Source organism: Echeneis naucrates, chromosome 16 (assembly GCF_900963305.1).
Source record: "Echeneis naucrates chromosome 16, fEcheNa1.1, whole genome shotgun sequence".
Taxonomy (NCBI): domain Eukaryota; kingdom Metazoa; phylum Chordata; class Actinopteri; order Carangiformes; family Echeneidae; genus Echeneis; species Echeneis naucrates.
In genome coordinates this window covers 10869385-10895162 of record NC_042526.1, presented here as the reverse complement: position 1 = coordinate 10895162, position 25778 = coordinate 10869385, and the positions used below count along the sequence as shown (strand labels likewise).

Below are 25778 nucleotides of genomic sequence, written 5' to 3'. Positions count from 1 at the left end.
GTTTATGGAGCAACGCCTCATTGGCAAGGAACTATGTGCCAGAAGGCCAACACACCTATGGAGCAGGTTGTAAAGATTGAAGCTAAACACCAAATACATCACTGGCTGAAAATACATGCCAGTAAGATGACTGTCACTCAATTAAAAAGGGATAAATTCTAAAGAGTGAGTAGGTCACTATAGCATTTTAATGCCAATGTCTGTATATTCCACTCTATATGTAAAAAAACAAACAAAAACAAAAAGCTCCTATGGAGAAGTACTATAACATAACCAGTATAAGTTAAGAAATTAAAACCAGATTTTAAGGGGGCTGTTCCAACAAACAAATGACATGTAACCAACCTTTTACTTCAAGGACTGACACTGATAAATCAGTCACTGTCCCATAAATCTGCACAACTCTGAAGGCGCCCGGGTCCTGATTAGCTATTTTCTCCCTGACTTGCTGCCAGCCAGACCAGTGAAATGCTGTATTTGTCACTTGCCCATAGATCTGCTTTAGCATGTGTCTGTCTCACTCTTCTGCTGTTAATTACCTGTGATGCTGAGGAGGCCCAGGCTAAATGTCTATTAGATGTAATGCTGCCTCAGCTAGGTGTGTGTGTGTGTGTGTGTGTGTGTGGCGCACCATATCACTTTCTATATTGGCTCGATCACTATTGGTGTCTTCCACAGCATTTTAACACATCCATTTGGAATCTGCCCTCTCACAGGCTGTAGTTTTAGGATGTATGCATGCATGAAGAGAGGGTGAGTGTTCACTTGAAGAGAGTCTAAATCAATTATACTACCCAGTGCAGCCCATGTGAATTTTACACTCTGCTTGGTATGCATTGCTTTGTTGAGCCTAACTTTACAGTCCTTGCCTTGTTTCTTCTATTTTTTCAGTCATATGCTTCTGATATTCCACAGTGTATTAGGAGTTTATTTTATCTCCATAATATCTTCCCAATTGCTTACTATAAACATCAATGTGTCCCTGCCCTCCAGCTAATTGTTTGTTATGCTGTTTTGGCATGAATGATGCTTAATTGGTGTTGTTGCCAAGACAGTTGCCACGCTGCTGTGTGGTAATAAGAGACCACCACTCTAATGTGCCTCAGACAGAACCAAAACAAGCATTACTCCTAATACTATAAAGATAGCTTATTACTAGACCTAAAATTTCCACATCTAAATGTTTTGAGCACTTCAAAGAGGCTTTGTGTTGCTCTCATGAATGGCTGCACTCCCACTTGGAAAAACAACACAGCTAGTAAGAGACTTTATGGATGGGACTAACGGAGTCACAGTCCTGGGATCAGGACATAATCAAGGCTTAAACATAGTTCGGGTCACCTAATCCCTGCTCGTGAAATAATAAACAACATGGAACCAAAGAACAAACAGTGCCTTAACTCATTATGAGACAGAGGCAAGTCATGTCATTCTTTTTTGAGAGCTTTTTTATGCCCTTTTTTAGTTAGTATCAAAGAAGTGAACAGGAAACAGGGAGACAGAGGGTAATGACCTGCAGCTTAGGTCCCAGGCCCTAACCGAACCTGAGACACCATCATAACATGGCATACGGGCGAATCACTCAACAGCCCACGCTGCCAAGTAAAATTTTCTCGCTGTAAATATGCATTTGATAAAGTAATGTCTAAATAACATAACGACCAAATCATCTAGCACAGTAGCAGTGTCTCTATTTAACATCATCCTCTACTGTATAAGTCACTTGGATTTGAATCTCAGAAGGCACGATCAATGTATATTCTCAAGCTCCCTCCAGAGCCTTTTTTTGTAGCAGGATCACTGTAGGCGTCGTACTTATATGAGATCTAGGTCACTGGAGATGTGTGCGTGCATGCATGCGCATGCATGTGTATGCTTGCTCTCTGCATGACATCACCTCCGTCACTTAAAATAGCTCTTAGTAGCTTCTGTCACTGAAGTTGTAGCTGTGCAGTGAGCACAGGACCTCGGGGAGAGATTATTAAGACTGCACACAAAGACACCTCTAGGTGGGAAATATATAACTCTAAATTGTATAGTGTGTGTGCGCACATGCGCATATTTGGTTGCAGACAGTATATTTTGCTCCTCTGTCCTCAGCACACGTCTGTATGTTTTGAATGGATTACATTTTGTGCATTGGCCCATGTGTGCATATGTGCATGTTTATTTGTGAATGTGTGTATATAATGAAATGTAGGCAGTGAGGCACACCCATGGTTAACCTCAGGGTGTGGCATACTGCTGTTAGCCAGGATGTCACAAACCAGCAGCATATGGCAGCAGTCTGCCTCTGCTTGGCTTTAAGATGCTCTGCATGCTCTGAGTGTTGCGATGAATGGAGCTTGTCATCAGATATAGTGTAGCCCAGAGAGTATTCCACAGCATTTACTGGCTAGCAAGATCTTGTGCTAGCTGCAGCCCTTTCCCTGCAATACAGTTGTTCAGCCCAGAGCCATGACTGTGCAGTAGAGGTGTGGGTCAGAGAGGCGGAAAGGAGAGAAGGAGGGGAAGGGCAGGGTACCTGCATTGTCAGCAACATCCACACACACCATCCATCTTTCTCGCACTCTAGTCCTCATTTATCTCCTCCTTTCTTGCTCTTTTCCCAAGTGTTTGTCAAACTGCTTAGTCATTGCAGTAAATCAATAGCTAATAGAATGCATTAATATAAAACTCGAGCACATGTACTCGTTCCAATAAAACTACAGAGTGATAAACCACTGTATTCATACAAAAGAGAAGTTATATCAAAATATAAGAACAATAATAGCAGTATGTCTCTCTCCTGGCAGCCCAAGCTGATGGCTAAGGATTTACTGGACCTTGTTGCCTCTCACTTCAACCTCAAGGAAAAGGAGTACTTTGGGATTGCGTACACAGATGAAACGTAAGTCACATTCAAATATTGATGCCTTTGAAAAGTATCCACATGATGTATCAGAGATATTTCTTCATGGTCTTTTGTTTTTTGCAATTACTTTGTCTAGCCCTAACCCTTTTGACTGGAACCACATCCAGACTATTAACACTCTTTAGATAGTAATATTTCCTACAGTAGTATAGGCAATATTATAGTAGAGATGTAAAAGGAGCAAAGTCATCAGTAAAGTTAAGCTTGCAACTGTTTGTACTGGTAGTAAAGAAAAAGGCCATTAAATGGAATATATGAGGTTTTGGAATATTGTCTGATAACATTAATGTTTTATGATCACTTAAGTGACCTTTTCCACATCAGTAATGGAATTAGTATAACTGCTGAAAAGGGTGAGGGTCAGTCCATTGTTTATGGTTTTCACTTGAATGTCCTGTTCTGCAACTGGTTTCCCAGAAGCATTGCTGCTAAATATAATTGCAACTAACATAGTTCGAACAATGAAGTATTTCCCAAAAGCATAGTTTTAACTCCTGTGGATTAGTAATTATTCTCGTACAGATCAAGTGACAATCATCTGAAACCATAGTTTCACCCAAATATTTGTGATGTAAGGATGCAGAGTTTGAATTGCATCTCTCGAGCTGTGATGAGAAGCTGAGTTCCTGGTGGCTACATCATCAGTGATGGAAATTGTGGTCAAGGAAAACTAGTCACCATGAATAAACTGAAAATATTCAGTTAAATTAGTTATTATAGTATGATTGTAGAGCTGTCAGTTGAGACAATATTCATTTTCCTATGTATCATATAATTTAAATTCAGTTTGAACTTTGATTGGATGGCAAATTGACCATTTCGCAAGCAAAAGGTTATGAGGCCATGCATCCCCGCAGACTTAGTTATGATACAGTGCTTGAAGTGCAAAACTGACTTTATTGTGTTATGTGACCTAGAAAGAGTGAAGCACCACAGCATGATAACAGAATTGGTCATGCAGACATACACATAATTTACATGGAAGCAAACATTTCCATGGCCTTTGTGTCTGTCTTTTTGTTTCATCCCATGCGCCAAGTGATGTCTAGGAAGAGTGGCCTCTGCTCTATGGCATTTACGCTGTGACACTTTCTGTAACTAATGTCAGTACAGCAGAGCAACATCAGTTTTGCAGTCTTAGTCCCCTGGGGTTAATTCTATGGTGTGTGTGTGTAGATTTGTTAGGTGTGTCTGGAGAGAGAAGACGCCTCACAACTGACTGCCCAGTGGTCAAAGAAACTGTGTGTGTGTGTTTGTGTGTGTGTCAGGGGGGATTGAGAGACAGAGACTGAAGGAGGGTGACTTTGAGAGAGATGTTGCTCAGTTGCTCAGGAGACCATGTAAGGTTACCAGGGTGACAAGCTGTCTCTGCAGTTTTCCTCTCTGTTGGAGAGGGAGAGAGAAATCAGAGGCAAGGGGGAGAGAAGTGGTGGGGAAAATAGACCGGAAGGAATAATAAAAAAACAAAAAAAGTCTTCAATATCACCATGAGTTAGGTTGTTGTGTATTCTTGTTTGATGTTCAGACATTTTTGAATAATAGCACTAATCGATTGTTTTGTGGTCTTCATCAGGGGCCATTTTAGTTGGCTGCAGTTGGACCGCAGGGTATTAGAACATGAGTTTCCCAAGAAGTCTGGTCCCATCGTCCTCTACTTCTGTGTCAGGTGAGTTTTTCTTCAGTAATGGAAGCATTTCTCTATTGCAAATGTTTGAATAAGTTGTAGAGAGACAGAAAGATGTTGCTGTTGCACATTCATTCATGTGGTTATGAGAACAGATTAGCAGGGTTAGTTATGATGGGCCCCTATGAAATTGCTTTGACCCCAGTGTTTAACTCTTGCCACAGGGGCCTCTCAGCCAATCATGATCCTCTTAGACCTCATCAGCATGCGCTGCATGCAAATTCCATCACATAGCTTTATGGTGACTATAAATTGCCATACACTGTACAAGACAGGAGAATATTTTCCTGTTGGGAGAGAGGCCTTATCCTTTCTACGCATTTATATAGAAGCAATTTGCCATGAGCAGTTGCAGGCTCAAATGTAAATATGTAATTCCTTGTGTAAATAACCTCGAATGCAACTCATGTGATGAAGCACACAACTTTGCACTGGGAGCTGTTATTGCTGTTGTTGCATGAGTCATCACCTCAGTTAAAAGGCAACTTTTCTATAACCTGTCTTGGCAAGGTTATGATATAACCTCGCAATCCTACACTCCAAACCTTTTGTACTGCTCATACAATGGCCCCACCTGTATATAAACCACTCCTGACTCACTCCCAAACACTGGGTCATGTATGTGGATTTGACAGTAATACAAAGTGAATGCTTTTGTGTGTGTGTATGTGTATTTTTGTTTGTGTGTGAATGCTTTACCATCAATAGAGAGAGAAAAAAGCACCTGACCTGAAAGGAAGTTTTCTGAACTTTGTTAGCCTGATATGAAAAGACAACTCATTCTCAGCCTGATAGCATGTTCACAGGAGTGTTCACAGGAACGCGCTCACACACACACACACACACATACACACACATACACACACAGACAGATTGTACTTCCTTGCGAGGCAGATTGTCCTTTTGCAGCAAGGCGCTGCAAAGGGACAAGTGATTGTTCACTGTCCCCAACATATCTTGATGATGTCATGTGCACCCCATTAGCAGAGACTTACTTAGCAACGTACATAGTAACGTGACGTATATCAACACAACAAAAAAAACATTGACATTTAAAGCACAGTGCGAGCAATGACACAATGAGATGGCTGTATAACAAAATCATATCCTGAACACATTGAGCTATTGTTCGCCATATTTAGTGAACAATGATATCAGTGGAAAAACTTGGCAGCAATGTTGCCAAGTGATCCAGGGTAGTTATATTTGGTTCCAATGACAACTAATTTTGCTATGTCCAAGATTTTAGCATAATGATGTAAAGTCCCCTTTCTTTAGTTTACATAGAAAAGTGTGTGTGTGTGTGTGTGTGTGTGTGTGTGTGTGTGTGTGTGTGTGTGTGTGTGTGTGTGTGTGTGTGTGTGTGTGTGTGTGTGTGTGTGTGTGTGTGTGTGTGTGTGTGCTGGTCAGGCATAGGGTCATTGTAGGTATATTTAGACTAATAGCTGTTTGAAGATGTGGCTTTGTGAACTTTGACCGCATTTTGAAGCTTCATCACCCCATTTCTCTCCTACAGTTCACTACAATTCTCACCTTAATCTCTCCAAATGTCACACTGACAGCAACCCAAAACCCCACCCCCCTTCATTATTTCTCTTTCACACGCACACATGCACACACACGCAGCTTTACCTTGCTTCTTAGACATATGCACCACATATGGAGTTTCAGGGCTTGAAATGGAACAACAATCAGCCCAAATGTCAAGCCTGAATGCAATGTCAGTGGGAGCATATTGTTTTCATTTGCACAACTTAAGTGTTTTTTGTGTTCATCTTTAGGTGTGTGTCTCTGTGCATGTGCATTCACATTAAACGTTTGCATACTGGTGTGGTATTTGTGTTATGTGTGTTCCTAGTCTGGGCTCAGCAGATGACCACCTCCTGCTGATTCAGTGGGTGCCTTTTTGCATGCTTGCTGCTATGCTTGCAGTGTGTGTATGTCTCATCAAAAGTGCAGTTTTAATTAAATGTTCACAGTCACTATTGACAAGGTTCCTCTCATCCTCTCTTGCTGCTCAATGGTTAACGCGATTTAAGCCCTCCAGTATTGATCCTTCTACAATCCCTCTCACTCAACACCTAGACACTCTCATGTGCACACACACACATGAACACGTTCACTCTTACAGGAATATATCCAGATGTGTGTGTATAAAACCATTTATTGTTACTGCACAATTTTATGCCGATACTGTTTGAGGATTGGGCAAGTCTCCTAAAAATCCTCTGATTGATGTGCATTTCCATCAGAGAGGATCTAATAGTTTCGTACTGCTTCGTGTCATCCTCGCTCCCCTCTGGCTCTGCATGCATTCATGAGCTAAATTTAGACTCCATTATTATGTTAGTTCTATGCTCACCGTGCTGCAGAAGTAGGTTACTGTGCTTCTCTCTCCAGTAGTATGTGGCTGCATGTGTGTGTGTTCATGTGTGCCTGTGTGTGTTAGCACTGTATGCGCATGCGAAATCAGTACACACTGCTGATGATGCAGAGAGGTAGACAATGTGAGAAGTGCATCATGTGCACATTCAATCTGCGAGTGTGGGTGTATGTTTCCACACACACACACTGTGGAATGTGCGCACACAAACTAATAATGGATCATTGCCAGCCTCCATGGTGAGAGAGAGAATTGGTTTAAGGTGAAGTGAAAGGACATCAGTATGCAGTTCATCCTTTGGTATAGTGTGCCCCCTTCTGGTCCCTTTGATCATTGCACCATTTTTTCCACTTCACATTGCACCATTTTTGCCACATCAATCATTACCTGCATGTTAAACCTGTCTTTTTTCTCTCTGGAGTAAAGAGATAAAATATCACTGATCTTCTTCGTAGGATCTTCAAGGTCAACGAATGCCCTTGTTGCATTTGATGTTGAAAATGTATTGAGGCTTCTCCTTCTATGTTTTCAGATTCTACATAGAGAGTATATCCTACCTGAAGGACAATGCCACTATTGAGCTGTTTTTTCTTAATGCCAAGTCTATCATCTACAAGGTAAATTCATTGCTTTGTTTCTGTAATGCATTTGTAGTACGCAGATTACCTTTGACTGTGAGGGAATGTATCTTCTTTTAGTATTTGTTCAAATCTTGGTAATTAGAATACTTTGAAATTTTGTAGCCAAAATAAAGGTTTGCCTCTTGCCTGGAGCACAATAATCATGTGAACTATGGGCCTTCATGTTGCAAGAGTTGTGCCACTTTATAGGTCTATTTCTGGTTCTAAATAGAGAAACAACCAAAGAGGCCAGCTTGGGAATTTTTGTTCCACTCTGATTTGGTGAAGCAGAAAACATGAACCATTTTTAATCAGCTGTTACCCATCATATTATGTGCTGCAGCAACTAGAAAATAATTTAACACATTTACTACCATCTGTCAATGTTGAAGCATTATAACAATTTTGCTATTTAAATTAATCCTTGCAATAGAAACTAACCCCAAGAAGGCAAAAATAGAATTCAAAAGGCCAAAATGCACACAAGTGAACTACATGTACTTTAGATAGTTTCCAGTTAATATGTCATCCCATTTAGAGGCTTTATGTTTGTTTAAACAGGTTAACGGGCTGCCAGTAGCAGTGAACTGATAACGCAAACAACCTGTTTGTCATTCGCCTAAAAACAATGACATTGTACACTATGCAGACAGCAAACATTTATGTTTTATTTCCAGAAGAGGGCGTATGTGGCCCAAAGGAAAAAAATGGTCCAGAAATGCCTTAGTAAAAGCCCTGTAGAGGATGATAATTGAATAAGATCCATTATTTCTTATGCAGAAAGCTTGTACTCTTGTGAAACAATAAAACAATAAAAACAAAACAAACCTTTACAAACACGGAAGGCTTAAGGGTGTATAGGTACGTTACACACTCTTGATGCTTTGGTTTAAGAACCAAAGCATCAAATGCAAATGTTTCTTGCCTAATTGCCATCACATACAACATGTGTAGTAAGCCTATAAAGCCCAACGTGCAAACGTGCATGTAGTCAGAGAGACATTCTGAGCAGGTATAAGCTGTGTGTAATTCTTTTAAAATGTTCAAGAAGTAGATAACTGACACATGCTGCCCCTGATAAGAATGTTAACTCAACATCAGAGTGAAGTATGAATGATCTCCCTTCCACTTCCAGGCATATATTATTCTCACAACCCCAGAAAGAAAATTAATTTCACATAGTGTTTTCATCATATTATGTAAACCTTCGGCAGTAGCTACAACCTAGTAGCTCAGTATTTTTATTCATTGTTTGTGGAAGCCATGAGAAACATGTTTGGGTATGCTGTGGGAATGTATACCGTACAAAAACACACACAATGATTTGTAGCCACCCTGATGTACCACCCAGGGTAGGTTTGTTCTGTCTAGTGTTTCATCCTGGCTGTCGGATCTCCCAACCAATTAAGAGGTGGATTGTGAAGGAAACATTCCTGGCATACTTGACCTACTACTCAGTGCACCCTAACCTCTATCAACCCCCCCCCCCAATGGACACACAACATAGATGTGCATATATCTGTAAGATATACATATAATGCATATACTTGCACTCAACATTGTTACATGCCATTCTTAAAAGTGCATAACTCAAACCAACACTATGCTGTGATGCTGTGTAAGAAATTTCAATGCAACCCAACATCTCTGGCACACAGGAACATTAAATCTGCCCTGCTTGCACTCAGATTCCCTTCATTAATATCACTACAGCAATTTTGAAAACAGCTTTGAATTTATTTAATTTTCCATGTCTACCTTCAACCCCTGAACCCCTTCTCCCAACCCCCATCACATTGCCTCTAATCTCTAAGCTCCATCCACATGAAGAGGTCATGAAATTATAGAAGGGTCAGAGGAAAAATGAAAGGGGGGGGGTGGTACCACCGACCCATCTTGGAGAAGTAGATGATTATCAAAGGCACGTCCACTTTTACTCCTGAACACGAGCACTGGGTGTGTTTTATTTACTTGATGCTGGAGCAAAGAAAATCTTTCATAGTCCATGTGCTCTCTCCTCTTTTCTCATCTCATTATAGGAACTCATTGAAGTGGACAGTGAAGTCGTCTTTGAATTGGCTTCCTACATTCTTCAAGTAAGATGGAGTTAGTGTGTGTGCGCTTCTGTGTATGTGTCTGTGTAGTTGTGGTTGTCTCTCCAGATAACTTGTTTTTCCAATCGGCTCCAGCACTTTTTTTCCTCCTATCCCTTTCTCAGAGTAGGTTAGTCCATTAACTGCGAGGTCATGTTACACATAGCCTGGGTTTTTCTGTGTGCATTTTTGTGTTACTGTGTGTGCCCTGGGTCAATGTGCAGATGCACGCTATCAGGTATCTGTACTGTAGGCCTTCAGAGGTTTCACTCTAGATGGAGGTTTAAAGTTTCTCCCTGATTCCAGGGCACAGCACCAAGCTACATTTTCAGTTACTCAAACAAAGCATATAGTCACATATCCATGTAGGTAAACTGTCCTCTCACTTCTTTTCTCTTTCCTTTTGTGTTCAACAGGAGGCAAAAGGTGATTTCACCAGGTAAGGAGTCATTATATAGTATAAAAGCATCTGTCATAGTCTCTAGGAGTGTGAATAGGACAACGCATAGTTTTGATTGAAAGTGATGGCTCCAAATTACTTAAAAGCATATTAGACTCACTTTTGGCAACCTGAGGTGATATGAGGAAACACATTGTTCATTTGGTCAGCAGTTCATTTTTATGAAGTGATCAAGTCATTTCCTTTTTCTACATTGTCAAATCTCTAAGGCGTCATTTATGATTTTAGAAACCCTAACCGCCAAACCCTATGGATTAGGTTGTTTTCATGTAGAAGGTGACGGTCCTTGCAGCAAATTCACTCACCAAGAAACATAATCTGTAATCAAGTTGGTCCAACATGGGAAACTTCCCTCATGCAGTGCAGTGACAAACCACAACAGTGACATTGTGGTTTCAGAGTCTGTCACTGTTACTGAGGACTCATATGTAATATACTGCTTCTCTAGCAATCATTGTGGTGATGTGGCACATTGTGATGTTATTACTTTTCTTTCTTTCCCATCTTTGCCCTCGTAGCTGTTGTTTTCCTAATTGAAAATCCATGCAGCTAGACAGCAAGCTTAAAACTAACAAAGCATCTTGACACTAATTTGTTTACATAGTGGATGCTGTGCCTATTTCCCCCTGACAGGGGTTTGGGTTAATACATGTTTATTCAGTGGGTGGGGGCACAGACAGACACTATATGAGTGGTGATGCCCCTCCATGCTTGCTCCCTGAGCATTGAGATGCATCACTGAGTACTATATCAGTTTCTGAGCAGGATTTTTCTCTTCCACCTTTCCTGCTACCCCCTTTTCCCTTTGATTCACTCAATTTCACGATTGGGATGTGAAAGATTTCCTGATATGAATTTAACTAATAAATTTAACTGTAGTTTTACAGTTATGTAGATTTTTAATGTGAATCACGGCCCACATGAGGTTCAGATGCTGAAGTAAATATGTGTCATCGCCTCAGCCCCTCATTCCTTTCTTGTGGCTCTGAGAACAGACTACAGCAGCCATAACCCCTGACCTCACTTCCGCCGGTGAAAAGAGTAAATGAACTTTCCCGCAGAGGGCTGGAATGTGACACACTCTGGAGACATTCCTCTCACCCTCCTCCCACTTTCCTTACCCCTCCCTCTCGCACACGTACCTCCCAAAATAAACCCCGCCCTCTCTAAAGATCTTCATTAACATACACTGTACTGCTCTTCTTCACTATCTCTCACTGCCCCTGCCTCCAGAAGTATCCATTTGTTTTTGTTTTTTTTTTTGCTCTTTATGCATGGGAAAAAAAAAAAATCATTAAGCAATATTTTTTTTCTTAGTGCTTGTAAAATGAGTCAAAGGAATAATTCTACTGTTTTTGCAACAAAAAAACATGCAGCAAGTGAAACTATTGGAAATCATTGATTTGAAAAATAAAATTTTCTGACTTATCACTTGTGAAGATGAACATGTGATGTTGTCATAGCACCCATGCATTTGAGCCTGCGTTGTCATTGTGTGCAACGCAAACGTATACCTAATAAGTAACTTGAATGGATATTCACAAATATATGTTCACAGCTGTCTCCAGACATTGGAGAACAGCCAGGCAGGGTGGATGGGATGGATCTCTTCCAGGGCTTTAGCTCATACATTGTCATGTTCCCAGGGCTTTCCCCAATCCTCCATGGCCTTGGCAAGGACTAGAGAAAGGCTGAGGGCTTATAGTGGGGTATTAAGACCTCCTGCCACTGGAGGTCTGAAAACTGAATCTCGGGCCAAGGAAGGCTCTTTGGCTCTCTCTGTGACTCCCTGTCTCACTTACACTTTGTCTTTTCTTATTCCATCCCTGTTTTATGTCCTCTTATCTTTCTTGTTTATCTCTCATGCTGACTGACATGACTGTATTTATGTCATTTTTCCCTACCCTGATCTCCCAGTGTCTGCAGTTGTTCAGAAATAAACAGTGCCCAGCTTCAGAGGGTTTTCAGACCATGGGTTTTTATTTCTCTTCACTGATGGTAGTTCCTCTGTCTGCAATTTTCCAAAGTTAACATATAAATTCTAAGCCAGGTCAGGGAGGAGAAATCTGTTTTGTTATACTAAATATGCAAGTTTTCAACTTTCTACAGCTTAGTGGTATGGCTGAGTCCATTTTTGGATGAAACTGTCCAGCCTACAGCAGTGAATGATCGCTTTAGCTGAAATACTGTTGACCATGTCTCGTGGTTTTTCTCCTCCAGTAATGATGCAACCAGGTCTGACCTGAAAAAGCTGCCTGCTCTGCCCACCCAGGCCCTCAAGGAGCACCCATCTCTGGCCTACTGGTGAGATACTAGTTCGTTATCTATAAAGCCACCAGAGCACTGCATAAGCTCCCCTCATCTTCTCTTTGTTCAGTTTTTCCCAATTTTAATAATTGTCATTGTTACTCTTTATTGTGCTGTTTTACAGTGAGGACCGGGTCATAGAGCATTACAAGAAACTTAGTGGGCAGTCCAGAGGCCAAGCTATTGTGAAGTAAGTGTGTGTACGCCACACACTTTGTCCAAGTTTGTCCAAAGAAGCCAGCGCTTTCTGTTACTCTAACATTTCTTTTTTGTTTTTTTTTTTTGTTTTTTTGCTCTTTACAGTTATATGAGTATTGTAGAGTCTCTGCCCACATATGGAGTGCATTACTATGCTGTAAAGGTACAGTTTTACTACACCCCCCCTCCTTTTTTTTTTTTTTTTTTTTTTTTACACACACACACACACTACTGCACCACAAACACACACACATACACTCACATATGCATTTTCATTTTCATTCACTCAGGCAGTAGTACTGTTTCTTTCTCTATATAAACATGCTTATTTTGATCATTTCTACTTTTTCTTTCTCTCTCCTGCTTTAGGACAAGCAGGGGATTCCATGGTGGTTGGGTCTGAGCTATAAAGGAATCTTTCAATATGACCATCAGGACAAGGTCAAGCCCAGGAAGGTAAGATGATGCTCCCTCTGATATTTCATCACCAAGCTAACTGTCCACAATACAGCTTTTTGCTTTCTTTTCAATGAGCAATTAAAAATGAATGGGCATACATCCTTACTGACCCACCATACTGCAGTTCCGTCATGTTATTTATATTCATCAACCACTTCTCTAATCCTTTAAAAGACACGTTTATAGTTAATGAAAATAATGTGTTGTTTAAGATGGAAATGACTGTATCTGTGTCATGGTCATCACTGTCCATTTTTTGACTCAGTCAGGACATTGTGTTTGGAAAGAACAATGCAGAACTAATACTACTGTCTGGAGACGTTCAGTCTTGGAATGTTTTGTATCCTGTCCTGCTTTTATTTCTGTCCCTCTGTGGATGAAGTCTTCCTCCCACTCTATGCACCAAAAGGCTCGTCTGTAGGAGCCTTTCTAACCACACCTTTGAGCCCCATCGTGCTTAGGGCATTCAACCATGTCCCAAAGGGTGTTAATGATGTTAACAGTCTCCCTCCATAGTGACTGATCACCAACAGGCTAAGACACACATAAAGCTACGCTGTTGCTCATAAACCCACATACTCGGTTACAAATGCACACAGGACAGACAGGAACTGAAATAGATTCTGAACTCGCCAAGCCTGCCAGAACATTCTTATTTGCCACTAACATGGTGCAGTATGTTCATGAAAATATGTCTTGTTTAGTACATTAGACTGTCTCACCACCAAGGCCCCATTCTTGCGTCATTCCCAAGTGCTCCAAGTCATGTGGCTGCCTAGGTGTTAAATTATCATGCTATTGGAAAAGACTGTCATCCCTCTGTGATACAGTCCATGATATCTCACACACATAAACACTAAATCATGCTAGGAAGCTAACGAAAAAAGGTCACAGACTATGGTGTGTTTGTTTGTTTGTTTGTTTTAGCTTACTACATATGTAAAAGTGAACAAAGTTTGCCTCAGCTTTGTCCAAGGGAGATTCCAAAAATACCAAGAAGACAGAGAGGTGGCGTTACTAGGATTCTCACACAAGTGACTTATCAAGCATTCAGCTACTATAGCAACAGGCAATGTGACTCATCGGTTCAGTAACGAACCTCTCCCCATTTTCTCGTCTTTTCTTCATTCCCCCTGGCTCGTCCTCTTTCTCCGTCCTTCCATAACACACACACATAAACAGACATGTTTTCACAGGAAGAGCCTGGATTTCTTCACTGCCAAAATCATGTTTGACCAAACAAACAAAACAGAATTTTTCAGTAATAAGGCAGAGAAAATAGGGTGTCTGGTGCTTCTCTTAAAGGTTTTTTTTCCCACAGGAAGAGGGGGCTTTGCATTTTAAGTTTGGATTAAGGGTCATCCCTGTTTCACCAGACAGGAGGAAGGGTCTTTGGTCAGTCAGCCTACCCAGTACCAGTAACCACTGACTCACAATGGTTTTATCAACATGTCAGTGCTGTGACTCGCAAGGATGGAGGAAGGACACAAATTATAGAATATTCTGGGCCAATTCAAATATTAATTAATATAAATTAATATCAAAACTCTGAAGTCAATTAACAATTAATTTGAAGTTATGCTTTATATGGTGTGTGTGTGTGTGTGTGTGTGTGTACTGGAGCCAGTTGTTTTCCAGTATTCTATTTCCAAGGAGAGTTCATGTTGTTTCTAAAGGCTAACCCACCTCCCACACCCTTCAAATTTATTGAGGGGTGTTAAAATACATTTCCCCCTCTTCTTTACCACAGGTCACATCCAGACAGGAGTTTACAACCAAACCACACAGCATAATAATGCCTCATTAGTGTGCTCTGACTCATTAAAGCCATGGTTATAGACCAACCTTGCTGATGGACTTGAAGCTAACAGAGAAATGCTGTCTGTGAACACTGTGATGAAGCCGCGGGAAAGTTTCAACTAAGTGTAGCAAACTATATTGTGACTTACAATCATCTAATATGCATTTCACAGAATATGAATTCATTCTTTATTTTCTGCTGTAGGATGAGAAAACTTAAGGCCAATGGGCAGCTACAACCTGTTTTCATTAGTTCTTTCCATAAATGTCATCCCCCCAAAAAAACCACAACCAAAACACAAACATGAGCAAGTGCCCCAAGAGTGTATCTGTGTCACCATGACAACTGGTGGATATAGTATTGTTTAAAAGGACCCCACCTATGGATGCAACAATGGTCTTTGGGACACATGGGTCCAACCTTTGAAAGGAATAATACTACGCATAACAGTTACTGTGGCCTTTTCTATTTATTACTCTATTCTTCTCTGTTCTTCTATGTTAAGTTTGTTTCTTCCCAGAGTCCTTGGGGAGTTTACTTAGCAGAATAAAGGCCTTTAGAGTCAAACCTGACCTTTTTCATCTCTAAAGGATGTACTTCAGGAGCACAGGCATTATTATGAAATAGACGTTGGTCTATGCCAACCAGCAGCCTGTTGTTTATGAATCACGATCAGTCACTTCCTTTGCTTGTGTGTTTATGTGCCATTACGTATGAGTGTGTCACAGTCAAAAGGAAGAGGATTTATAGCATAGGCAAGGACACATGTAGCACCCTCGCTGTAACAACAGAGGTGACTGCTCGCTTTGTCAGATTTCCTGAGAGAGAAGCTGTCAGCAGGGTTGTTTTTTTTTTTTTTTTTTTGTGTTTTATTTAGTTTTGTTTTTTATCCGAGAGTTACAATGGCTACAAAGGTTTCAATAACACAAAAGGCTTATGTAAGTTGAGCACTTATGGAAACAACACTGTAATCAAAGCAAAAATGTCTAATTTTAAACTAGAGTGACTCTTGTGGCATTTCTTGTAAATCCTGTGACTGCTTTGAACCGAGTGTACACATGCTCATGTATAGAATATCCTGAAACATCAAAGTTCACATTCAGATTCACGGCTGCTCTGTGAGGACAGTTTTAGTAGTCTCGTGCTGGAACACAGTTACAAACACCTACCTTATCTTTACAGTGCTGGTCTACATGTAGCCAACACACACACACACACACACACACACACAGAGTCACTCTCACTATCTACCCTGCCCGCTATATTTAGCACCATGCTACATTAGCACTTCACACTCCATTTAAAATGCACGGTACAGAAAGAGTTGTGATAAATGCACAAGACTGCTTTCTTGATGCTTGTGCACTCTATACACATCAGTGCATAACTCTTGCAACACTTAAATACATACATTAAGCTGTGTTTACCTGCTTTTTTTCATCATATTTCTCACCCTCCTCCCCTTTCCTCCCTCTCATCTCTCTGTCCATTGTTTTCCCAGGCTGTTAAAATTCCTAGGCTGTGACCTCTTCCTCCCATAGCTCCCTTTCTCCTCTTTTCCTCCCTCATCCTGTCGTAGTTGGGTCTTAGCTTTTACTTTGTTTCTTTTCTCTTGCTGGTCAGTTCTTGGAGCTCAGTATTACCTTCCTCACTAATCACTAGTCACTGAACATCAGACGTTAGTGAGTGTGTCTGCATGTGTCTTCCAGCTGATAGATGCAGGCCCGCTTGTGTTGTGAAACAGCCCTCACTCCTTTACCTTTTCTCTAACAAGAACCAGACCCAGACTTTGTGACCCAAACACACACACATACACACACATACAATTCTGACAAAAGAAAGTAAGGGTACTTCAATTGTGGGGGCCACAGAAGACTTCTCTCTCCCCCTTCATTACTCCTCCCTGACCCCACACACACACCTCCCAACCACAGGGCCCAGGGCAGGAAGCTCGGTCCCTGAGGGAGGGAGGAGGGGTCAGAAGGAGGGGAAGCACAAACGCCCTCTCCCTCCTGTGTTCTCGGAGCAAAAAGGAGAGGGGGAAACTTAACTTTATACATTTTCTCTCCACCTACACGCACGCACACACACACACACACACACATGCCTACAGATGGTGAACACCCACCATCTGAAAACTTTATGTTCTCTTGTGCCTGGGAGGATTTCAGATGCACACATGCTGTGGAATACGTCTTAGGAGAAACTTTCTCGCCCAGCTGGCTTTAACTTCATTTAAAGAGAAGCTGATGGTTCATAAAGCGGACGGAAACGAGAAAAAAAAAGTGAAGCCGAGGGGAGGAAAGAAAGCCACCTCCCTCTCACACTGTCTTTCTCCCGAGTGAGATCATCCAGAGCAGGGATCCACTGTGAACAAGGCTGCCTGTTTCAGGTCCGGAATAGGTCCTCTTCTCCTCCTCCACCTCCTTTATCTAGTCCGAACTCCTCCTCTTCAACGGCATCCATTTATTTTTTTTTTCTGTGCCGCCTTATCTTTTTTCTTTTTTTCAAAAGAAATTAGAACATAGAGAGAACAGAAGTTTTGACTGAAGGCTGTGCGGATTTAATGTAAACTATGTTTTTGTATGAGTGGCCCTGAAGAGCTTGTCTTTGCCCTACACATCAGGTGTTCCAATGGCGCCAGTTGGAGAACCTCTACTTCAGAGAGAAGAAGTTTTCAGTGGAAGTTCATGACCCCAGGAGGTAAATTTATTTCACAAATTTAACCAAATTTAAAATGTCTCTATCGTCCTTCATGAGTGACTGAATGTTTGCGCTATTGAACTTCTAGCCAGGTAATATTAGAAGGCAACACCAGGTTCCTTCAGTCATGGTGCATTTCAATTCTATTTATTATATATTACCAATGTGCCATATGTGAATGTGTTAAGATTGAAGCTGCATATGGCCCAGTGCGGGAAAGGAGAGATTGGGATCTAATTCCATAATAGTTGGAACGTTTTTCTTGGCAATAGAGCAAGATATTGAGGATGTCCCAATAGAGCCTGACTTAGATTGATAGACTGATTGTTAACACACTTGTGCCGCAACATGCATGCACAAACTCATGTGGTCTCTCTCTACCTCTCCCTCTCTTTCTCTCTCCCACACATACACTGCACAAATCCTTGATTGTTGACCACAGAAGGATAGATGGCTGAGCGATAGCTGTTTTGTGGAGGAAGTGACTGCTCTTGTGTTTATTTAACATGGCTATATATTTGGAGTGTTATTCTACAGACAGAGAGAGGGAGGAGATGGGAGAAAAGGAGACAGACAGGGTGAAACAGAGAGCAGTGGTGTTTTCTTTAAAGGAAGCTGTCATTTTGGGTAAGCTGGTCTGTTGCTCAGCTACAGATGTGTGTTTAAATAAGGATGAGTAAACAATGGGGAACATCGTGTGTGGCTTTGCAAAAAAATTGCTATCAGGTTTGCTCCCTAAAGCCTCTAATATTTTTGTCCTTCATCAGAACAGCTGCAGCAGCAGTAATTTTGTTAGTAGTAATAGTGGAGCTGGTGGAGTAGTTTTGTGGGTTGTTTTTTTTTTTTTTTGTATTCAGTGTATATAAGGAGGCCTTGTGTCCGCTCCTACTGTAGGGCGTCGGTGACAAGAAGGACGTTTGGCCACAGTGGCATCGCTGTGCATACCTGGTACGCCTGTCCTGGCCTCATCAAGTCCATCTGGGCCATGGCCATCAGCCAGCACCAGTTCTATCTGGACCGCAAGCAGAGCAAGGTCAGTCAGCCCAAGAAACACATTCAACTGATGACACAGACTGCAAACATGATTAAGAATCTGCAGTTGATACGGCAAGCTCCGCAAGTGTTGTCAGCAAAAGTGTTGCCATTCAATTTCTAAAGGTTGTACCTTTACGAATATGCCTTTTTGTTCATGTATGTCCAGTCAAAGATCCATGCAGCACGGAGTTTAAGTGAGATTGCCATAGACCTGACAGAAACAGGAACTCTGAAGACCTCCAAATTGGCCAACATGGGCAGCAAGGGGAAAATTATCAGTGGCAGCAGTGGCAGTCTTCTCTCCTCAGGTTAGTGTGTGTGTGTATATATATATATATATATATATGTGAGTGGCTGCATTTGATAGAGAAGGATAGTTACAAACAGGGAAAAAGAATCACCTATGTGTGAGTGTGCTGGTGTCTGAATTTCGATGTGTGATGAGGAGAGGGGCCCCACTATCAACTGGAGAGACAGAAACAGCTGCCTCTGGAAAGAGGCCACTGATTCTCTGCCGAATGATCTCACGCATGCTGTACATACACCTCGTCCAATGTCTTTCTGTATGTAATGGGCACCACTCCCTCCCTCTATGTGACTTGGACTCATCCTCCAGAGGCCCCTATCCCCTCTAAATTTAGTGAGTGTGGGGGGAGGTCAGCAAGTAATTGTCACAGCCTTAAAACAATGCTTATATGCACAAATAAAAAGTTTGACAGAAATATTTATCAATGAACTAAAATTAGAAGAAAGAGGAAAATGCCCTTTTAAATCCAAACTGCCATGTACAACGTGTCACATGCTGGGAAAGCACAATGTCTTGACTTAGTCATATACTGCTGCATTATTCACTCAACAACTGGACACAGCTTCAGGATCAGCTGTCATTGGATTACATGTTATTGAATCAATAACATATGTCAGGAACTGTTGTTCTACTTCAGTAATCATGTCTCCTTTGTGTTACTCTGCCGACTTGATGATCTACTGCTTATTGCCCAGAGCCTTTGGTTTCTCTGCAACATAAATACACGGCGAACATCAATGAGGAATAATAAAAATTTCAGATTGTTAGGGATCTCTTATATTAGTAGCGGGATCTGACCCCGGAGTGCATGTCCCTCTGATTGGGACTGTTTTTCACAGGCCAAACAACAGCTTGACCTGAAAGAACATTTTATTTTGAACACATATACTGTCCTTTCCCATGACTTCTAATCTTCAAATAAATTAGTTGCTGCAGAAATCTGGCTGTCACTTGAATAGATGCAGACATATTGAATTTAAACATTGTTTTTTTTTTTTTTTTTTGGAACAATGGAGAGCCATTTAATATTTCTTGTCTCCAAAACTGCGTCACCAGCAGTCAATTTTCTATTGTTGCTACATTTGACTGCACAGTGAACCACATTGGGTCACAGAGAAAGCAGCAGAGAGAGATAGAATATGTGTGTGTGGCGTGTGCGTGCGTTATTTCAACAATGCGTGTTTTATAAAAGACTGACTCTGTCTCAGGGCCATGGAAGATTTTACCCTAAACTACCACTTCCTTTCAACACTTGCACAAACACGCGAACACACTCAGCTTCCTTATCAAATTCTCCATTCACTTCCTGTAAACATCCTGAAAATCTAGCAGGTGCATACACAGTTTCTCCCTTCCCTCCACAGTCTTCCTCATAAGAAGTTCTCCCAACTGCAAACATGCACACACACATACTCCCAACTCGTGCCCTCAAATCATGTGCGTACCTTCCAGGTTCTCAAGAATCAGACAGCTCCCAGACAGCTAAGAAGGACATGTTGGCAGCACTGAGGGCCAGACAGGAAGCTCTGGAGGAAACTCTAAGACAGAGACTAGAAGAACTGAAGAGCATCTGCATCAGAGAAGCGGTATGAGAAAATTGTGGACCGGCAGATTTGGTACTTTCTAGCTCTTCTGTTCTGAGTTCACCCCCCTTTTCCCATTTTTTTATATATATATATATTTTACAGGAGCTTACAGGAAAGCTTCCTAAAGAATATCCTCTGGATCCAGGGGAGGAGCCACCCACAGTGAGACGAAAAATCGGTACTGCCTTCAAACTCGATGAGCAGAAAATTCTTCCAAAGGGAGAGGTAACTCGTTACTCTTAGTAGCTCCTTATCACACTCACATCTTGGAGTGTTTTCAGTTTTTAAATGAAATATAACCGGTTATGTACCTGTGTCCAGTTGTGCTGCAGTAATTGGAAATTGTTCAATGCTTGGCTAATGAGTTTAGTGACTATATTTCCCTTTTAAACAGATGGAATTTTACAATTATGAGCAGAGGATGAGCACTATAGACTACAACTTATGCTTAAAAGCTCACTACAAATCAAGAGTCGTTAAGGATTAATTTTATTTAAAACCATCAGGGGTGATGATTTCACCATGTGAAAGCTGTCTTTTTGAGACACAGGTACATTTTCCAGAGCTACAAAACTTCTAAAAATAGTCTCAGCATTCTCACCATAGGAAGTGGTTATAGTAGGATTGTGTGCAGGCATGCATGTGTGGGTGTGTGTCACTAAGGTTGTATGCTTTGAAAAGATTCCAGGGACAGTCACAAAACTGTTTAGTGAGCAGAAAGAGGTTTCTTACTTTAATGCCCATGCACACAGAAACAGAAGCTGCTCTGGCAGCAGTGTGAAAGCACTGTTGAAGAGGGATTCCTCAGAACTGAGGTAGTCCAGTAAGATGTCAAGTTAAGTGAATGCATCATTGTTCTGTCTCTGTGGAAGCAAGTGGGTGTATTCTGTCATGTGAAAGCACATTATATGAAGGCTGTACAGTCTGTGTGTTTATCACATGATTGCCATTAGGCTGTCTCCTCATCTATTATCACCTTTACAGTTTCTACTCAACTATATTATGCAACAGGGTACAACACTGGTAGAAATTAGTGTCTAAATAGATCCAAAAAGTAATATGCAGTACAGTGTTTGTTTCACTTGGTTCACTTTATAATTGCCACAAATCTCAGGGCAAGCATAGAGGAGGAGACGATGTCTTGACGGAGAGGTGTTGTTATTGGGGGACCAAGATTCTCAATGGCAAATATACAGCTGCATTGGGCTGCAGCACAGATAAATGATTTCCTCAGTGTATTTTCACTGGCACGGTTCAGTGTGTGTCTAACCAAATTCGTTGCATGGGAGAGTTACAGTCTGAATATGTGTCGGCAAACAAGGCTTTGTTGTTTTTGGATTGTGTGTAGATTTCTGTTGCTAAAACTGTGCGAATCCAGTATCTTTGTGCTTGCTTTGCATTACTCATAGTGTGTGTGTGTGTGTGTGTGTGTGTGTGTGTGTGTGTGCGCGCGTGCCTATCCCAGGAAGAGGAGCTGGAGCGGTTGGAGCGAGAGTTTGCCATTCAGTCCCAGATTACAGAGGCAGCCAGGCGTCTTGCCAGCGATCCTCATGTGAACAGTAAGAAGCTAAAGAAACAGAGGAAGACGTCTTATCTGAACGCACTGAAGAAGCTACAGGAAATTGAGAACTCTATCAATGAGTACCGGGTCCGCTCTGGCAAGAAGCCTACTCAGAGAGCATCGCTTATCATTGAAGGTATCAATATTCCCTTATTCACTGCAGCACTATCAGATTGTTTTCTTTGCACTGTGGTTCTATCAGCTGGAGCTGCTCCTACACATAGCAGTGTTCCTACATTATTGCTTAGAGCGGTAATGAAAACCACAATCCAACTGTGTTGTTTTTCAATACAACATTACTACATGTAAGAGTTTCCAGCTCTCTAATTTTGTAATTACAGTCTGTAACTGCTTTGTTTCTCTGTCCTATAGAGGCTAATATTGGCTCTGAAGACAGCTCACTATCTGACGCGCTGGTCTTAGATGATGGTAATAATAATGTGATGCCCTCATATTATACTTATGCACTCTGTAGTTCATGATAATTATGAAATTAGATGAAATCCACTCTCAATTAGTGTGTTCGGTCTTACTTCGATTACCTCTCTGTTCACAGATGACCCTCAAGTTACAGGTACGCCCACCTTCTCTCCAGTAGCATCACCTCACAAGGGCCTCCCGCCACGACCACCATCTCACAGTCGGCCACCTCCACCACAGTCCCTGGATGGCCTGCGACACATGCACTACACACGCTCTGACTACGATAAATCACCCATTAAGCCCAAGATGTGGAGCGAATCGTCACTGGATGAGCCCTATGAAAAAGTGAAAAAGCGCTCTTCTCACTCCAGGTATGAGGGAGCTTATCTTTAATGTCCCTTTAAGAAAGAGCAGCGGTATACTGACAGTATGGCAATGTGTTAGACTCACCATAATGCATTTGAACTATCGTTTAACCATCTCAAATGCAACTAGTTCTGTCACAATGAGCAGTAATCAATGGAAATACAATTGTAGACTGCATGTTGATCATGTTTCTACAGTACGTGAGAGGCGCAAATATATAATTACATTTGTCAATATTTATGCTGATTTTTCTCACTCCTCTCTTTAGTCACAGGCGTTTCCCAAGCTCTGGCAGTGCTGAGGCAGGGGGGAGTAACTCTCTGCAGAGCAGCCCCATCAGAAGCCTTCCTCACTGGAATTCACAGTCTAGCATGCCATCAACCCCGGACCTGAGGTCCAGGACACCACACTATGTACATTCTACTAGGTCAGTCTTTATATCCTCAATTATTTCATACACATTGTGATACACATAACAGATTATGTAAGAGGGAAAAAAATGCAACAGTTTTTAAGTCTTTGGGTACTCTTCTTACAGGTCAGTGGACATCAGTCCCACACGTCTGCACAGTCTTGCTCAGCACTTTAGGAACCGCAGCTCCAGCCTTGAGTCCCAGGGCAAACTGCTTGCATCCGACCCTGATGCACACCCACACACTCTGGGAACACTGGGTAGCCCCGACTTCTTCCTGGGCCCAGGACGCAGCTCCAATGGCTCTGATCCACTGGACGACTGCTCATCCTGCACCAGCCAAAGTAGCTCAGAGCATTACTACCCCTCTGGTGGACCACCAGGCAGTAACCCCAACTACTCTACTCTGGGAGAGGACTCACCCTCCAAAGCCAGGCAGAGGCAGAGGCAACGGCACAGGTATGGGCTGGGTAGATGCTGGGAAGATGATTTCTGGACACAACTTATTTTTACCATACGCACATGAAGAAAGGGTTTTGTGACACTTTCTGTGTGTGCTTCCCTCCAGGTCTGCAGGACACCTGGGTTCCTCTAACTCTGGCTCTATGCCAAACCTGGCAGCTAAGAACGGCTCTGGTGGAGGCTCAGGGGGAGGAGTGATGGGAGGGGGGCACCACGGAGTTTACCTCCACAGCCAGAGTCAGCCGTCCTCCCAGTACCGCATCAAGGAGTACCCCTTGTACGTGGAGGGCAGTCCCAACCCTGTAGTGGTGCGCAGCCTGGAAAGTGATCAGGAGGGCCACTACAGTGTGAAGGCCCAGTTCAAGACCTCCAGCTCCTACACAGCAGGAGGTCTATACAAGGAGGCTTGGGGAGAGGAGGGAGGAGAGGGGAGTGGCCGACTCACACCATCACGCTCTCAAATCGTACGGACTCCATCATTGGGGCGAGATGGTGGTGGTGGAGGAGGAGGAGGAGGAGGAGGAGGAGGGGGGAGGGCAGCAGTGTCTGAAGAGCTACGATGTTGGTACCAGAGGTCCTCAGGGAGCCTGAAGGAGAGGAGCCACTCACATTCGGGTTCCACTTCCTCCGAGACTGGGTCACAGCACGGCACTCTGGGACATGGACGAGGGAGTAGAGTAGGGACACTTGCCAAGTGCTCACCAGGTGGGTCACCTTTACTAATTGACATTAAATCTTTGGCCATAAGAGTGAATGAGAACCATCGATATGGGTTCTAAATAAAAGTTTGTTTATTTAATTGAGAGTTTACTTAGTTTATTGTAATAAAGGTCCATCTTATAAAACATTCCTTTGTCTAAAGCTCAAACACACGATACACGTGGTCTATACTGTCAGCAAGGCTCAAATCTCATTTCAAATTGACATCAGAAAATGACTACCTGAACAAACTAAATAAATACCAGTCACCTCAAACTGTGAATTGTGTGTAAGTTGTTTTGTGATGGCAGGAGTGTAAAAGAAAAACAGAGTGCCCCGTGTGAGGCTCGAACTCACGACCTTCAGATTATGAGACTGACGCGCTGCCTACTGCGCCAACGGGACTCCTGACTGTTGGGCCTTTGTGACACTGGCACTAGATCCCCCAGCACCATGTGTGGCACATAGTTGAAATTCCTTTGCCTGTCACCTCACTAGCGTCTCTTGTACGTCTGTTTTCCCTGTGTGTGTGTGTACACATGTTTTCTTTGTCACACACTGCATGAGCTGTGTCAGCGTATCTAACTGTCTATTTTCGCTGTAGCTGCATCCCCTCACAGCCAGAGGAGTATGACGCCCTCCAGTGAACACGCAGCCACACCCACACCCCCCTGTAGCCCACAGCACATCCTCAACTGGCAGAGCGGGTAAGAGACACCACTGCACACATGAAGCAGCCAGAAAAGGGTGACAAGATATTTGAAGATTTAAATTGAACTTTATTTCGGACAAACAGTTTCGTTCCCCCTGAGCTTCTTTTGTAGCATCTTTTTCAAACTTCACTTCAACATCCTCATAAGCTTTGACTGTTTGCTGTATCTGTGCAAGCAGATGCTGTTTCACTGTGGATATCTTTATTTTAAACCTTCTTTCTGAAATTATAACACTCCTCTTGACTTGTGTCACTGTTTTACTCACTACATCTTTGTTTCTTCACTCTTCAGCTTCTGTTAGTCACGTAATATCTCACAACTTCGGTCTTTATGGAGTAATTTTCTTTTTCCCAGTATTGTCATGTCTTTCCTGTCTGTCTTCCTGTCTATACTAACCCTCCTTTACTTGTGTGTGTGTCCTCTCTCCTGGTTTAGAGGCACAGCAGACAGCTCTCCCACTGAGGACGTCTGTCAGTCTCCCCCTCAGCCCAGCTCTGATGCATAGAGGTACTGTCTGTGGTCTCAGCCTCCCAGTGGTCTATAGCTAGAGTGTACCATTGAGAAAACACAGCAGCAGCAGAAGCAGATATAA

General features: G+C 42.2%; 1 protein-coding gene and 1 non-coding gene across 10 annotated transcripts in view; one reads left to right on the top strand and one right to left on the bottom strand.

Annotated features, from left to right (window-relative positions):
• The window catches only part of frmd4a (FERM domain containing 4A), a 72416-nt gene that overhangs the window by 45439 nt on the left and 1199 nt on the right, over positions 1 to 25778 (top strand). For 4 of the 9 annotated variants that reach the window (XM_029522568.1, XM_029522566.1, XM_029522563.1 and 1 more), the window contains exons 3-23: positions 2796 to 2890; positions 4488 to 4580; positions 7514 to 7598; positions 9641 to 9697; positions 10111 to 10133; positions 12375 to 12458; positions 12586 to 12651; positions 12765 to 12822; positions 13029 to 13115; positions 17546 to 17622; positions 18514 to 18655; positions 18824 to 18965; positions 20417 to 20550; positions 20653 to 20775; positions 22016 to 22247; positions 22484 to 22540; positions 22668 to 22905; positions 23169 to 23327; positions 23439 to 23771; positions 23881 to 24479; positions 25078 to 25180. In XM_029522568.1, the coding sequence (XP_029378428.1) occupies positions 2796 to 2890; positions 4488 to 4580; positions 7514 to 7598; positions 9641 to 9697; positions 10111 to 10133; positions 12375 to 12458; positions 12586 to 12651; positions 12765 to 12822; positions 13029 to 13115; positions 17546 to 17622; positions 18514 to 18655; positions 18824 to 18965; positions 20417 to 20550; positions 20653 to 20775; positions 22016 to 22247; positions 22484 to 22540; positions 22668 to 22905; positions 23169 to 23327; positions 23439 to 23771; positions 23881 to 24479; positions 25078 to 25180 (2987 nt within the window). Of the gene's footprint in view, positions 1 to 2795; positions 2891 to 4487; positions 4581 to 7513; positions 7599 to 9640; positions 9698 to 10110; positions 10134 to 12374; positions 12459 to 12585; positions 12652 to 12764; positions 12823 to 13028; positions 13116 to 17039; positions 17312 to 17545; positions 17623 to 18513; positions 18656 to 18823; positions 18966 to 20416; positions 20551 to 20652; positions 20776 to 22015; positions 22248 to 22483; positions 22541 to 22667; positions 22906 to 23168; positions 23328 to 23438; positions 23772 to 23880; positions 24480 to 25077; positions 25181 to 25621; positions 25694 to 25778 lie in introns of those variants that run through there. The other 5 variants (XM_029522567.1, XM_029522564.1, XM_029522565.1 and 2 more) reach the window with 4 other exon arrangements.
• On the bottom strand, positions 24806 to 24878 carry trnam-cau (transfer RNA methionine (anticodon CAU)). Its single transcript has one exon. It is a non-coding gene; the product is annotated as a tRNA-Met (tRNA).